At 38.6% G+C, this 17,314-nt stretch overlaps 2 protein-coding genes across 2 annotated transcripts in view; both read left to right on the plus strand.

Annotated features, from left to right (window-relative positions):
- ZSWIM5 (zinc finger SWIM-type containing 5) overlaps positions 1-17,314 on the plus strand; it is a 166,001-nt gene that overhangs the window by 44,711 nt on the left and 103,976 nt on the right. The window lies entirely within an intron of this gene.
- Positions 12,666-13,058, plus strand: LOC122677275 (40S ribosomal protein S15a-like). Its single transcript, XM_043877223.1, has one exon. It carries the CDS (start codon positions 12,666-12,668, stop codon positions 13,056-13,058), a length of 393 nt encoding a protein of 130 aa, XP_043733158.1.

Here is a 17,314-nt window from a genome sequence, read left to right on the forward strand (position 1 = left end):
CTTTCTTTTTCTAAATTATTTATTTATTTTGGGCTGTGCTGGGTCTTTGTTGCTCCATGGGCTTTTTTCTCTAGTTGCTGTGAGCAAGGGCTAGTCTCTAGTTGTGGTGTGCCGGTTTTTCATTGCAGTGGCTTCTCGTTGCAGAGCATGGGCTCTAGGCACACGAGTAGTTCTGGCTCCCGATCTCTAGAGCACAGGTCAGTTGCCCTATGGCATATGGGCTCTTCACAGACCAGGGATGGAACCCATGTCCTTGGCACTGGCAGGAAGATTCTTTACCACTGAGCCTCCAGGGAAGCCCAGCATGATCTTTCTGAAAAGACAGTTGTGACTGGGTCACTGCCCTGCTTACTACCTTCTTATGGCTTCCCGTTCAAGTCTAGCATGGTTTGAGTCCCTGCCTTGCTTGCTCCCATTACTGTTTTTATAAAAAACAAAACATGGTCTATGAGGCCTTTTAAGTATGTGTGTGCATGATCAGTCAGGTCCAACTCTTTGTGACCGCATGAATTGTAACCCACCAGGCTCCTCTATCCATGGGATTTTCCAGGTAAGAATACTGAGGTGGGTTGCCATTTCCTACTCCAGGGGATTTTCCTGACCCAGGGATCGAACCTGTATCTTCTGCATTGGCAGTCGAATTCTTGACCTCTGTGCCACCTGGGAAACCAAGGTCATACCACCTATCTATAATGTCTTTTAATAAAATATATATATAAGTGGAAAGGTATAATACTAAGTATTATTCTGTCATCCTGAAATTTTAAAACGACAGATGCACACATTTTTTAAAAGTTAGACATACTAAATAGATACAAACTGTAATGTCTAAAAGATACTTAAAAAACTAACATCATTGAAATTTTTGGTTTATAAATATCACCTTAAATGCAGAGTGTCAAGAAGCTTGAATAACTATGTATTATGATGGTTAGCCACATCAGTTCAGTTCAGTCGCTCAGTCGTGTCTGATTCTTTGCAACCCCATGAACCACAGCATGCCATGCCTCCCTGTCCATTACCAACTCCCGGAGTCCACCCAGACCCATGTCCATCGAGTCAGTGATGCCATCCAACCATCTCATCCTCTGTCGTCCCCTTCTCCTCCTGCCCTCAATCTTTCCCAGCATCAGGGTCTTTTCAAATGAGTCAGCTCTTTGCATCAGGTGGCCCAAGTATTGGAGTTTCAGCTTCAACATCAGTCCTTCCAATGAACACCCAGGACTGATCTCCACCACAAAGGTACATATTCTTTAAAGTATGGCCCTGCCTACTTTTCCAGACATTGTTACACTGGCTTACTTTTGCTTCCTTGAGCTAGATACATATTGATCTTTAAATACCAAAGGGCTGGGATCATATACCGATGTTTGTTCAGGGCCTGACGCATGGTTAGGTACCAATAAATATTAGTTAAGTAAATACAGATTATTATGTGCCAAGGTGGAGATGGATATGTTCATTATCTTAATTGTGATGATGGTTTCATGTATGTTTGTCAAAACTTATGTCAAACTTAATAAATCAAAACATAACCTATTGTGTACTTTAAATAGGTGTAATTTGTTGCATATAATTTTTTCTTAACAAAGCTGCTAAACAAGCAGCTATTTCCTTTTTAGGGTCTTGGCACAGTCTTTTTATCTAGAATCTTCATTTGCTCTAATTTGCTCACCTGGTGGTAGTGGTGTGCTCAGTTGTGTCCAACTCTTTGTGACCCTGTGGACCATAGCCCACCAGGCTCCTCTGTCCACGGGGTTCTCCAGGCAAGAATACTGGAGTGGGTTGCCATTTCCTCTTCCAGACTTGCTCACCTGATTCCTACCTTTTCTTTAGTCTTTGCTTAAATATATTTCTTCAGGTTCTAGCTTGGAATCCTCATTCATATCCCGCTAGATTAGTTTTCCCTTTTACATATCCTGTGCTTCACAGCATTTCTCATAATTATGTCGTATTTGTTTGATGTCATCTTTCCCCCAAACTGTAAGCTGCCTCAGGATTGGGACCATGCCTTTCTTGTTCACTAATGTATCCTAGGGATATATTATAGGTGCTCAAATATTTGTTGACTGAATTAACACGTATGTATCCATTTATTCTGCACATATTCATTGAGCTCTACCAGTAACCAGGGACTACTCTAGGTTCTGGAATTACAGCAATGAACAAAACAGACAAAAAAAGAAAATCTCTGTATGGACGGAACTTATATTTAAGAGTCAGAGTACAGACAGTTAAATACCAGGTGGTGGCAAGTGCTGTGCAGAAAAATAAAGCAGGGAAGGGGAGTAAGTGGTGCTGAGGCATATGGAGAATTGTCTCATTGCCCATAGAGACAGGGATTAGTATCTGGGCATTGAGGAATGACCTAGGAGCTCTGGACTTCTTGAAGTGGTGTGGCATAAAGGGCATTGTGCGATTAGTCCTGAAGGTCTCAAGGCAATTAGTTGAAGCTGTAAGTGTTGAGCAATAGGAGGATCAGGAGTCTTGCTAGGATCATGCAAAATCCTTGGTTCTTTCTGTTTACCCTGCGAATAGTGATGTAGAAGTTTAGGTGTTTTTTATCTAGAGTAAATAGAGTGCTGGGTGTTTTCCTTGATTGCTCCTAATAGATTTTTTAAAATATTTATTTCTTTGGTGGTACTGGGTCTTAGTTGTGGCATGAAGGATCTTTAGTTGCAACATTTGAACCATTAGTTGCAGCATGTGGGATCTAGTTCCTGACCAGGGATCAAACCTTGGCCCCCTACAATGGGAGCTTGGAATCTTAGCCCCTGGATCACCAGGGAAGTTCTACTGACAGATTTGTAAAATACTAACCACCAGTAAAAATGCAAAAGGCAAAATGGTTGTCTGAGGAGGCCTTACAAATAGCTGAAAAAAGAAGAGAAGCTAAAGACAAAGGAGAAAAGGAAAGATAGACCCATTTGAATGCAGAGTTCCAAAGAATAGTGAGGAGAGATGAGAAAGCCTTCCTCAGTGATCAGTGCAAAGAAATAGAGGAAAACAATAAAATGGGAAAGACTAGTGATCTCTTCAAGAAAATTAGAGATACCAAGAGAAATTTTCATGCAAAGTTGGGCACAATAAAGGACAGAAATGGCATAGACCTAACAGAAGCAGAAGCTATTAAGAAGAGGTGGCAAGAATACACACTATACAAGAAAGATCTTCATGACCCAGATAACCATGATGGCGTGATCACTCACCTAGAGCCAGACATCCTGGAATGTGAAGTCAAGTGGGCCTTAGGAAGCATCACTACAAACAAAGCTAGTGGAGGTGATGGAATTCCAGTTGAGCTATTTCAAATCCTGAAAGATGATGCTGTGAAAGTGCTGCACTCAATATGCCAGCAGATTTGGAAAACTCAGCAGTGGCCAGAGGACTGGAAAAGGTCAGTTTTCATTCCAGTCCCAAAGAAAGGCAATGCCAAAGAATGCTCAAACTCCTGCACAATTGCACTCATCTCATATGCTAGCAAAGTAATGCTCAAAATTCTCCAAGCCAGGCTTCAGTAGTACGTGAACCATGAACTTCCAGATGTTAAAGCTGGATTTAGAAAAGGCAGAGGAACCAGAGAACAAAGTGTCAACATCCGCTGGATCATCAAAAAAGCAAGACAGTTCCAGAAAAACATCTACTTCTGCTTTATTGACTATGCCAAAGCCTTTGACTCTGTCCATCACAACAAATCATGGAAAATTCTGAAAGAGATGGTAATACCAGACCACCTGACCTGCCTCCTGAAAAATCTGTACACGGGTCAAGAAGCAACAGTTAGAACTCGACATGGAACAACAGACTGGTTCCAAATTGGAAAAGGAGTACGTCAAGGCTGTACACAAGCTGGAATCAAGATTTCCGGGAGAAATATCAATAACCTTAGATATGCAGCTGACACCACAGTTATGGCAGAAAGCGAAGAAGAACTCAGGAACCGCTTGATGAAAGTGAAAGAGGAGAGTGAAAAAGCTGGCTTAAAACTCAACATTCAGAAAACTAAAATCATGGCATCTGGTTCTATCACTTCATGGCAAATAGATGGGGAAACAGTGGGAAACAGTGACAGACTTTATTTTGGGGGGCTCCAAAATCACTGCAGATGGTGCCTGCAGCCATGAAATTAAAAGGTGCTTGCTCCTTGGAAGAAAAGTTATGACCAACCTAGACAGCATATTAAAAAGCAGAGCCATTACTTTGCCAACAAAGGTCTGTCCAGTCAAAGCTGTGGTTTTTCCAGTCATGTATCAATGTGAGAGTTGCACTATAAAGAAAGCTGAGCGTCAAAGAATTGATTCTTCTGAACTGTGGTGTTGGAGAAGACTCTTGAGAGTTCCTTGGACTGCATGGAGATCCAACCAGTCCATCCTAAAGGAAACTGGTCCTGAATATTCATTGGAAAGACTGATGCTGAAGCTGAAACTCCAGTACTTTGGCCAACTGATGCGAAGAACTAACTCATTTGAAAAGGCCCTGATGCTGGGAAGGATGGAAGGTGGGAGGAGAAGGGGACAACAGAGGATAAGTTGGTTGGATGGCATCACTGACTCAGTGAACATGAGTTTGGGTAAACTCTGGTGATGGACAGGGAGGCCTGGCCTGCTGCAGTCCATGGGGTCGCAAAGAGTTGGACACGAGTGAGCGACTGAACTGAACTGAACTGAACCACCAGTAATATCCTTTGGGAAAAACAAAAACCATCTACCTGACTTTAATCTCTTCCTATTTTCAAGGAACTCACCATCTAGTCGACAAGACATATATATAGAAAATAATTATGATATAAAATAGGGTGTAGTAAGAGTAATAGCAGAAATATAAATGTACTACAGAACTAAAGAAGGGAAGAATAATTGCAAAGGGTGTAGGGGCAGAAAGGAAAGTAGAAGGTAAAATGAGGTAGAGGAACGACACGATTTCAACCAGCAGAAATGATAGGAAGTTGCATTTTAAGCAAATGAGCGTCTCTGTTTGGATGCCTCTCTTCCACCCCAAACTCAATGTGTGTGTGTAGCCAGTTATTTCCCACAAACTCAGATATTTCTCCTAATTTCCCTGTTGTGATCATTCTTTCCAATACTCAGACTGTAAATGTTATAACCACCTTTGTTTCTTTCTTTCTCTAAAATAATAACAACCATATTTATTGATTAATTGCAGTGAGCCAGACTCTGCTAAATCTTTACATATGTTATTACAGGTGGTGTGATCTGCTTCATAAAACTCAAAGTGAAAATGCAATCTCTTATTCTCTAATTTAAATTTAAGGCAACCCAAGTCCCTATATTGCTATATTTAGCAGAATATCACCTGTTCCCAGGCTTCCAAGGTGGCACAGTTGGTAAAGAATTTGCCTGCCAATCCAAGAGACTCAAGAGACACAAATTCAATCCCTGGGTCGAGAAGATCCCCTGGAAGAGGAAATGGGAACCCACTCCAGTATTCTTGCCTGAAAAATTCCATAGATAACGGAGCCTGGCAGGCTACAGTCTGCAAAGAGTTGGACACAATTGAGCATATACACATGCATGCATGCACATACCCTTTGCCATGTAATATCTGAATATAAGCATTTCCCTTCCCACTGTATTGTCTGAAAGCTTCAAAGATACACCTTCTATTTAGAATGAACAAACCTTGATTCCTTCTTCTAATCCCGGAGGAATCTTGGTGACTGTCAGTTCAGTTCAGTCACTCAGTCGTGTCCAACTCTTTGTGACCCCAGGGACTGCAGCACGCCAGGCCTCCCTGTCCACCACCACCTCCTGGAGTTTACCCAAACTCATGTTCATTGAGTCAGTGATACCATCCAACCATCTCATCCTCTGTCGTCCCCTTCTCCTCCCATCTTCAATCTTTCCAAGCATCAGGGTCTTTTCAAATGAGTCAGTTCTTTGTATCAGGTGGCCAAAGTATTGGAGTTTCAGCTTCAACATCAGTGCTTCCAATGAACTCAGGACTGATCTCCTTTAGGGTGGACTGGTTGGATCTCCTTGCAGTCCAAGGAACTCTCAAGAGTCTTCTCCAACACCACAGTTCAAAAGTGTCAATTCTTCGGCGCTCAGCTTTCTTTATAGTCCAACTTTCACATCCATACATGACTACTGGAAAAACTATAGCTTTGACTGGATGGACCTTTGTTGGCAAAGTAGTGTCTCTGCTTTTTAATATGCTATCTAGGTTGGTCATAACTTTCCTTCCAAGGAGTAAGTGTCTTTTAATTTCATGGCTGCAATCACCATCTGTAGTGATTTTGGAGCCCCCCAAAAATAAAGTCTGCCACTGTTTCCACTGTTTCCCCATCTGTTTGCCATGAAGTGATGGGACCAGTTGCCATGATCTTAGTTTTCTGAATATTGAGCAGAAAAAGCCAACCTTTTCACTCTCCTCTTTCACTTTCATCAAGAGGCTCTTTAGTTCTTCACTTTCTGCCGTAGGGAGGTGTCATCTGCATATCTAAGGTTATTGATATTTCTCCCAGCAATCTTGATGCCAGCTTGTGCTTCATCCAGCCCAGCATTTCTCATGATGTACTCTGCATGTAAGTTAAATAAGCAGGGTGACAGTATACAGCCTGATGATTCTCGGTCTGGTATTATTGTTATTCTTTGTTGCTAGGTTGTACAAATACTTCCATTATCTGGTGCTGTTGGTCAGTTTCTCGCTATTAAAAAAATTATTACATATAATTCTTAAATTTTGATGTGCATAAGATCTCTTGTGTTATTACCCACAATTGCATATTACTGGGCCCCCAATTCCAGAGGTCCTGACTGATTAAATCTGATGCCTGGTGATTCTGAAGCAGATGGTCTGCAGCCCACCTTTGAGAAATTCTGAATGCTGTCTCTTACACTCTTGTACTTGATGCCACTATAATACAGAATTACTTGTCTCTGACCTCACTCCTTCAAACCTTCCTCATGCCTTGCACATGTACACGTTCATATATTTGTTTGGACAGCACCCTCCCTGTGTTTGTATTTTCAAGGGAAGAGGGGGAGTAGTATCTTTATCATTCAGCTAGACCTTTCTTCATTCTTTAAAATTATTCAGATGTCACCTTCTCTCTGACTCCCATGTAGGAAAAAAAAAAGACTCCTTTCTTTTATGTGTTTGTTTATATTACATTGTAAATTCCTTGGGGCCAAGGGCAGTATAGGGTAGGAAACAAATGACAGCAGGTTCTTAACTCTTCTGGGAAATAAGATAGAGCCTAGAGTAAGTGATGTTGTGTTTGAGACCTAAAGTTTCAATAAGAGTTAATCAGATTAAGAGGTGTAAGGAAAGTATCTCAGTAAAGAGGAAATAGTGTTTGCAAAGTCCCAGAGATGAGACAGTGATGTTTTTGAGACAGAAAGAAATTTAGTAAAGTTGAAGAATATGGCTAAGGTCAGATCAAAGATGGCCTTGTAAGAGTCTTAAGCCAATTAGAAAGTTAACTTCAGTTTGCAGAAAGAATTAGGGTAAGAGTAGAGGCAGGAAGGTGGGTTTTGAAAAACTATAAGTTGCTAGAAAATAATACTTACCTAGGTTCAAGGAACCCGTGAAAAACTGTTTGGATTCTACACACACTACAATTAGTGAGCATGAGTTGATGACTGATTAGCTGTTGGGAGGGTTGCTGGTAGGGCAACAGTTGGAGACAAGGGTGACTGCCAGGTTTCTGACCTTATGGTGGTACCACTGTAAGGGGGCTGGAGAAGGGAGGGAAAGTATTTGGATGGTTGAGGGCAGTGTAGGGTGGGAAGGATGTTGAATTCAGTCTTTAACATGTTGGACTCCCCGCAACTAGAGAAAGGCCGTGCTCATCGACAAAGACCCAGTGCAAGCATAAATAAATAAATAAATTTAAACAAGAAAGAATGCCTGACAGTGTTTTGAGCACAAATAGATTTGGTGAACCCAAATTTTCAGTTATACCAGTCAGCGTAATTGTGTCTCATCAGTGTCTGTCAATCAGGTATGGAGATGACAAATAGTTCTAGGATCAAGGTTTTGCCGGGTAGTTATCAAATAAAGATAGTTGAGTAACAGGTTTTGGGATATTGACAAAAGAGTAGTTAAAATAATGGACTAAGGAATCTAAGCTGGGTGATAATGATAATTTCATTTATCATTATTAAGTGCTTACTATGTACTAGGCACTTGGGAGAAAAATGAAGAATAGAGAATGTTAAATTGATTTTTATGTGTCATTTGTCTTTGGATTTTATGGTGTTTGAGGCCAAGCAAAATTTTTTTCATTTTTATGTAGTCAAATCTAACATTATTTTCTTTTATTAATTTGAGTTTTGAGTTATGGCTTCTCCCTTACAGCCAAGCTATAGAGAAACCCACTTAGGTTTTCTTCTAGTACTTATATAGTTTCATTCTTTTACATTTAGATCCCTGATCTGTTTGAAGTCTATTTTTGTATATGGCATGAAGAGAAATCTAATTTTATATTTTTTTCAGTCGTCCCAACACCATTTATTAAAAAGTCCATCTTTGTCCTTGTGATTTGAAGTATCACCTTTATCATATACTTCCAAATTGAGTCAGTTTCTTTACTTGCTGTTTTATTCCATTGGTCTTTCTGTGTACTCATGTGCTGGTACTATACTGCTTTACTTTTAAAGACTGCAAGTTTTATATCTGGTAGTAATTTTTCCTCATAAGCTTTATTTTTTCAGTATTTTCTTAGCTATTCTTTTGTGTCTATTTTCCCATATGAACTGTAATATCAACTTATCTAGCTTGAGAAAAACAGCTTGGTACTTTTATTTGGGTTGCATTAAATTATGTTATTTAGGGAGCACTAAAATCTTGGTGATGTTGAGATATCCTAAGAATGAGGTATATCTTTGAACAAGCACTTTTGTTCTTTCCATAGTGTTTTATGGATTTCTTTGTACATGTCTGAAGTTTATTCTGAATATTTGCTTCTTTTTTTTTTTTTTTGCTCTTGTAAGTGGAGTTTTCTCTTATCTTGTTCATTTTGTTGGTTTTTTCCCCGAGGAGCTGGGATTTTAATTTATTAATTTCAATAACTAATTTCTGTTCTCTACCTTACTAGTTTTTCTTTCATTTTTATTATTTACTAGATGTGTATTCTTTCTGTTTGTGATTTGTTCTTTTTCTAGCTTTCTGATATGATAATTAATTAATTTTCACTATTCTTATTGATATAAGAGTTTAATGTTATGAATTTGAACAGTGGTTTAAATGTATCCTATTGTAGTATTTTGCTGTTTTTCAGAAATCCTGTAATTTCTGTTTTTATTTAATCTTTCACTAAAGAGTTTTCTAACAGAAGACTTCTTCATTTTTAGGTCAGAGGGACTTTTTGTTTCTTGCTTTATCAGAGCATGTTGTTTCAGTATTGCTCTGTACTTTATGGGATTTGCTGCTGTTTTCTGATCATGTTTTGTGAACATGTCATGAGCACTTGAAAAGAAGATATATTCTTTATTATTAGAGTGTGGTGTTTTATTTATATTGATACCTCCATAAGATCTTATGGACGATATTATTAGATTTTTCTATATCCATTCTTGTTTTTTGTTCAATTCACCTGTCTTACTATGAGTGCTATTAAAGCTTTCTACTTGTAGTGGTTTCTGTCAATTTCTTATTTTTATCTCCTTGTATTTCTGTTTTATATAGGTGTTTTTTTGTCCTTTTTGCTGGGTAGATATAGAGACCTGTTATGTCTTCTTTTTAATTTTGACTTTTAGCACCATAACATATCCTTCATTCTTTCATTTAATCATTTTCACCTAATTCTACTTTGTCTGATATCAGGATTGCTTTTTTAAAAATTGTTTCTATTTGCCTGTTTTGTCTTTGCTTATTCTTTTATTTTCAGTATTTCTAATTCTCTGTTTTGGATGTCTGTCGTACATAGCATAGATTTAGATTTTATTAAAAGCCAATTGAAAATCTTTTTCTTTCAATAAATGAATTAAGCCCATTTCCATTTATTGATGTAACTAAAATGTTTCGTCTCCATACTGTTGTATGATTATATTCTGTTTTAATTACTGCTGTATTATATTTCCTGAGAGCTTGTTCCCATGTATTTGTTATTCTTTCAAGATTTCTTCTGGTATGTGGAAAGGACTGTTTTGGTTTTTTTTTTGTTCTTGTGGTTATTTTTATGTTTATACCTTTTACCATGACCACAGTCATCTTTTTTTAACTTAACCTTTTACTTTGTGGCTTTTCAGTTTAAATGGTATCCTTTGAATCTCACAGTTATTACAGTAGTTAATGATGTTATTTTACTTTCCACTTTCTCTCTTCCTTTTCCTCACATAACGTATAACATATGTTTATATACTATTTTAAGTCCTAATTTTTAAAAACATAGATGCTTTCCCTTTTAAAAATTTGGCATGAAATTCACACAATATAAGTAACCATTTTCAAGTGTGCAGTTTAGTGGCATTTGATGCATCCACAGTGTATAGATACTGTTCAGTTCAGTCGCTCAGTCATGTCCGACTCTTTGCGACCCCATGAACCACAGCACGCCAGGCCTCTCTGTCCATCACCAACTCCTGGAGTCCACCCAAACCCATGTCCATTGAGTTGGCGATGCTAACCAACCATCTCATCCTCTATCATCCCCTTCTCCTGCCCTCAATCTTTCCCAGCATCAGGGTCTTTTCCAATGAGTCAGCTCTTTGCATCAAGTGGTCAAAATATTGGAGTTTCAGCTTCAAATCAGTCCTACCAATGAATACCCAGGACTGATCTCCTTTAGGATGGACTGGTTGGATCTCCTTGCAGTCCAAGGGGCTCTCAATGGTCTTCTCCAACACCACACTTCAAAAGCATCAATTCTTTGGTGCTCAGCTTTCTTTATAGTCCAACTCTCACATCCATACATGACCACTGGGAAAACCATAGCCTTGACTAGACAGACCTTTGTTGACAAAGTAATGTCTCTGCTTTTTAATATGCTGTCTAGGTTGGTCATAACTTTCCTTCCAAGGAGACGTGTCTTTTAATTTCATGGCTGCAGTCACCATCTGCAGTGATTCTGGAGCCCCAAAAAAATAAAGTCTTTCACTGTTTCCACCATTTCCCCATCTATTTGCCATAAAGTGATGGGACCTGATGCCATGATCTTAGTTTTCTGAATGTTGAGATTTAAGCCAGCTTTTTCACGCTCCTCTTTCATTTTCATCAAGAGGCTCTTTAGTTCTTCTTCACTTTCTGCCATAATGGTGGTGTCATCTGCATATCTGAGGGTATTGATATTTCTCCTGGCAATCTTGATTCCAGCTTGTGCTTCCTCCAGCCCAGCGTTTCTCATGATGTACTCTGCATATAAGTTAAATAAGCAGGGTGACAATATATAGCCTTGAAGTAGTCCTTTTCCTGTTTGGAAACAGTCTGTTGTTCCATGTCCAGTTCTAAGTGTTGCTTCCTGACCTGCATACAGGTTTCTCAAGAGGCAGGTCAGGTGATCTGGTATTCCCATCTCTTTCAGAATTTTCCACAGTTTATTGTGATCCACACAGTCAAAGGCTTTGGCATAGTCAATAAAGCAGAAAAAGATGTTTTTCTGGAACTCTCTTACTTTTTCAATGATTCAGCAGATGTTGGCAATTTGATCTCTGGTTCCTCTGCCTTTTCTAAAACCAGCTTGAGCATCTGGAAGTTCTTGGTTCACGTATTGCTGAAGCCTGGCTTGGAGAATTATACCACTTTACTTTTTCATCACCCTAGAAGACTACCTGGTACCCATTAACGTATTTTCTCCATCCCCTCTAATCTGCTGTTTGTCTCTGTGGATTTGCTTGTTCTGGATATTTCATATAAATGGAATAATACAATATGTGACCTTTTGTGTCTGGTTTCTTTCTCTTAATGTTTTCAAGGTTCATCGAAGTTGTAGCATTCTGTCTTTTTATGGCTGCATAATATTACATTGGGCATCCCTAGTAGCTCAGTTGGTAAAGAATCTGTCTGCAATGCAGGAGATGCCGGTTTAATTCCTGGGTCAGAAAGATCTGTTGGAGAAGGAACAGGCTACCCACTCCAGTATTCTTGGGCTTCCCCGATGTCTCAACTGGTAAAGAATCTGCCTGCAATGCAGGAGACCTGGGTTCAGTCCTTGGGTTGGGAATATCCCCTGGAGAAGGGAACAGCTACCCACTCTAGTATTCTGGCCTGGAGAATTCCACGAACTGTACAGTCCATGGGGTCACGAAGAGTTGGTGTTGTTTTCACTTTGGCTCCATCTCTTCATTCTTTCTGGAGTTATTTCTCCACTCTTCTCCAGTAGTATATTGGAAAATTCTTAAAGAGGGGGAATAGCAGACCACCTGACCTGCCTCCTGAGAAATCTGTATGCAGGTCAAGAAGCAACAGTTAGAACTGGACATGGAACAACAGACTGGTTCCAAATTGGGAAAGGAGTATGTCAAGGCTGTATATTGTCACCCTGCTTATTTAACTTATATGCAGAGTACATCATGCAAAATGTCGGGCTGGATGAAGCTCAAGCTGGAATCAAGACTGCCGGGAGAAATATCAATAACCTCAGATATGCAGATAATACCACCCTTATGGCAGAAAGCAAAGAGGAACTGACGAGTCTCTTGATGAAAGTGAAAAAGGAGAGTGAAAAAGCTGGCTTAGCTCTTTCTGCCATCTTTCCATGCTGAATGGTGCACATGAATGTCCTGGCTGATGCTCTCAAGAGTATCAAGAATGCCGAAAAGAGAGGCAAACGCCAGGTCCTTATTAGGCCGTGCTCCAAAGTCATCATCAGGTTTCTAACTGTGATGATGAAGCATGGTTATATTAGCGAATTTGAAATCATTGATGATCACAGAGCTGGGAATATTGTTGTGAACCTCACAGGCAGGCTAAATAAGTGTGGAGTGATCAGCCCCAAATTTGATGTGCAATTCAAAAATCTAGAAAAATGGCAGAATAACCTGCTCCCATCCTGTCAGTTTGGTTCCATTGTACTGACAACCTCAGCTGGCATCAGGGACAATGAAGAAGCAAGACGAAAACATACAGGAGGGAAAATCCTTGGGTTCTTTTTCTAGGGATGTAATACATACAAATAAAATGCTTCAGAGCGGGGGAAAGAAAAAAAGCTGGCTTAAAACTCAGCATTCAAAAAACTAATATCGTGGCATCTGGTCCCATTACTTCATGGCAAATAGATGGGGTGACATTGGAAACAGTGACAAGCTTTATTTTCTTGGGCTCCAAAATCACTGCAGCCATGAAATTAAAAGACGCTTACTCCTTGGAAGAAAAGCTATGACCAACCTAGACAGCATATTAAAAAGCAGAGACATTACTTTGCTGATCCAGGTCCATCTTGTCAAAGCTATGGTTTTTCCAGTGGTCATGTATGAATATGAGAATTGGACCATAAGGAAAGCTGAGTGCTGAAGAATTGATGCTTTTGAACTGTGGTGTTGGAGAAGACCCTTGAGAGTCCCTTGGACTGCAAGGAGATCTAACCAGTCCATCCTAAAGGAAATCAGTCCTGAATATTCATTAGAAGGACTGATGCTGAATCTGAAGCTCCAACACTTTGGCCAACTGATGCAAAGAACTGACACAACTCAGCTACTGAACAACAACTACTGTTAAAAACACAATAATCTATAAGAACTTACTGAAAGCTAATACTACTTTATTAGGCTTAATGATAAAAGTCATCAACTGAATATACAATTTAGTTTAAATCTTTATGGAACTACCATACAAGGTATACATAAAGACTCTACTGTTGTTAAATTTATGATTTATTGGTGAAAGTAATTGTACATATTGGCACATATTACACAGCAATATCTATATGAGATTGATCACACTGCTACTGCTGCTAAGTCACTTCAGTCGTGTCTGATTCTGTGTGACCCCATCCCTGGGATTCTCCAGGCAAGAACACTGGAGTGGGTTGCCATTTCCTTCTCCAGTGCAGAAAAGTGAAAAGTGAAAGTGAAGTCGCTCAGTCATGTCCGACTCTTCGCGACCCCATGGACTGCAGCCTACCAGGCTCCTCCGTCCATGGGATTTTCCAGGCAAGAGTACTGGAGTGGGGTGCCATTGCCTTCTCCGAGATTGATCATATAGCCTTTTAAGACCTTCCTAACAAAGTATATTAAGGTAACCAAATTAAATCAAGACTTTAAGAAAGAACATAAAAAACAGTATTATACAAATTAAGTCTTACTTTCATTTATTTATAACAGGTGCATCATCCAGGACACTCACATGAGAGTACAGAAAATAGAGTTAAATATTTGTTTATATTGAAAAATGAGACATATCTTTGTAATAAATCTGTTTCAAGTTTATAACATTCTTTACAAAACAGTATTTTGTTCACTTTCCCACATACATCATGTTAAAGCACAAATTGATATAATAACTTTTAGGCTATCCTAGAAAAGCTCCCATAAAGAAGATATATAAATGACCAATAAGCTCATAAAAAGACAACCATTAACAAAACGTAAATCAAAACCACAGTGAGATACCGCTTCATACCACTATGATGATTATAATCAAAACAATGGATGATAACAAGTGCTGAGAGGACCTGGAAAAATAGGAACCCCTGTACATTGTTGGGGATATAAAATGTTAGAGCAGCTATAGAAAACAATTTGTCAGTTCCTTAAAAGTTGAAAACAGAATTACTGTATGAACCAGCAGTTCCACTCCTCCGCATACACCCAGGAGAAATGAAAATACATGTCTACCCAGAAACTTGTATAAAAATGTTTATATATCAGTATTATTCATAATGGCTGAAAGGTGGAAACAACTCAGTGTCCACCAACTGATTAATGAATTGTGGTATACAGATACAATATAATATTTGGTTCAGTTCAGTTGCTTAGTTGTGTCCATTTCTTTGCAACCCCATGGACTGCAGCACGCCAGGCCTCTCTGTCTGTCACCAACTTCCGGGGCTTGCTCAAACTCATGTCTGTCAAGTCGGTGATGCTATCCAACCATCTTATGCTCTGACATCCCCTTCTCCTCCTGCCTTCAATCTTCCCCAGTACCAGGGTCTTTTCCAATGAATTATGTATTTTGTTATGTATTTTAACAGTTACATATTTTGAAGAGTTTGTTTTCTTAAGCATCTGTGACCTTGAAGTATGTTGCTATAAATTGAAAGGAGGAAAAAATTAGTATAAATATTATAAGACAAGTACTACAGATATTATAAGGAAAATTGTCTATTTGGTGTATTATAAAAGGTTTCAATATCTACCTTTGAGAAAGGGTCTGCTGAATATCACCTATCCAAGGGAGGCTATCACTGTATATAGCTTTGTCTGCTTCCTTTTAGAAAAACCTCATGATGCCCTAGGATATGCAGTTAGCAAAGCTTTGGGTCTCACAAAAGCCTGAATACATCTTTGATTGGTTATATATTAAAGGAAATAGCCCACAGCATGGTGCCAGACAAGTGTAGAGCCCAACCAATTTGATCCTTAAGTAGGGAGAAGAGTTCTATTCATCATTAAGAGGTTAGATCATAAAATGTTGTAATTATTTCAGCCTCAATTGGTTTAAAGCTTTTTTTTTTTCCCATAAAACTTCTCTTCAAATTTTGAGGCAAGAAGACAGTTTTCATTTTGATGACCTTTTGCATTGTGTTTTTCTTCAAGTCCTCCCACCCTGCCCTGTGGCCTACTCTGCTGTTCAAATCTGAATCATAATGTGCATCTGCAGGGATCGGAATCATGTGACTGACTGAAGTGTCTCTTGTCATTTATTAACATTCTTTGAATATCTAATTTTGACATATTATTTGGCTGTGTCATGAAGAAATTTGCTCCTGCTCTTGACTGTTTCAGAGGTGGGTGCATATGAAAAATTATTATTTTTTTCTCTTTCATCTCTACACAGTTATTTTTGTTTTTGTTTTTTAGTTACAAAATGGAACAAAGAATGACAGCCACGTTGGGCCTTGACAGGGATCCTTTTACTTGAAGGGCCACTCCTGTAATGAATGATTTTTATTCAAGTGAATATTCATATATTTCTCTGACTCTAATTTGTATGAAATGACAGCCTGCAGACCATTTTATTTGATTACAGTCCTTTCACCTTCATTATCTTTTATGTCTATTTAAACTCTGGACTTGCCATATCCATCTTGACCCTCCCCCACATCTCTCTGTTTGTATTTTCTTTCATTGCAATTTTCCTCTTTTCTCTTCTGTGGGCATTCACAGATTGTTTTTGGAGTTCATTAAAAAGAGAGTGTGTTGTCTGGGTAGAAAATTACATTTGCATGCTTGAGAGAGGCCTAAGGGTTTTTGTGGGGTTTGGCAAGCATCCTGGCTTTTTTTTTCCTTTTCAGAGGGAAGAATGAGGAAAGGGAGTAATAATAAGGGATTTTTGGAAAGGAGGAAAGTAAGAGTTGTTGAGGTGATTTCTTTCTTCATTTTCCCTTCCCATAGTATATGCATCTAGCTGATTTTCATTTTTTTTTCTGCATGTATAAACCACTTGACTAACAATGGGAGAGATTAGAGACTTTTCTTAGAACTATTTTTGAATGCACAGTAGAGTTCTGCAAAGCAGAAACCTCTCTTACGGTGATAATTGTACATTTTCTAGTGAACATGGCAAGTTGCAGTATGTATACATATACATTTTTCTCCTTTGTGGTAACTGGAGGGGGTTTTATATGGGAAAATTGTTTCTTAAATTAATATGACATTTCATTTAAACTGGTATTGACATAGAACTCTAGTTATGTTTTGAATTAGGATTCCACACTTTCAAAATTTAAGTTTTGAGGTATAATATTTAGCCCTTTTTGAAGGTGATAATGTTTTTCCTTTTTTATTAAAAGTGATATCATTTGTTATTTAGAACTTGTCATTTGTGCCCATTGGGACATTAGGGAAACCGTGGAACATTTATAATAAAAGGAGTATATTTTATAGCGTGATAACTTAGAAGAATTTGGCCAAGTTCAGAGTTAATACAAAAAATGTGGGTTGTAGACATAGGACCAAGGGTCATGTGGGTCAGGATTGATCAGGAAAATCAGGGAGCTGTTTTGTGCTGTGTTGGATATTCATAGGAAAATAAGTTGATTATTATAGAGCAGCCCATAGAGTTGAATCTTTTTTTAAAAAAAAAAGCCTGACTGACTTATTATGTACTATAAATCCATTCAGCAAATTTTTTTAATTTAATACTGACTCTGTTCATAGGAACTAGGACTAAAAAAAATGAGTAAGATATAATAGTTGTCCTCAAGGAACTTATAATCACCATGACTATGTATATTTGCAACTGTGTTTGTATT

The sequence above is a fragment of the Cervus elaphus genome, chromosome 20, assembly GCF_910594005.1.
Source record: "Cervus elaphus chromosome 20, mCerEla1.1, whole genome shotgun sequence".
Classification (NCBI taxonomy): Eukaryota; Metazoa; Chordata; class Mammalia; order Artiodactyla; family Cervidae; genus Cervus; species Cervus elaphus.

What these genes read in the sequence shown, in the direction of transcription:
- LOC122677275 (XM_043877223.1), top strand. Translation starts at nt 12,666, where the DNA reads ATGGTGCACATGAATGTCCTGGCTGATGCTCTCAAGAGTATCAAGAAT.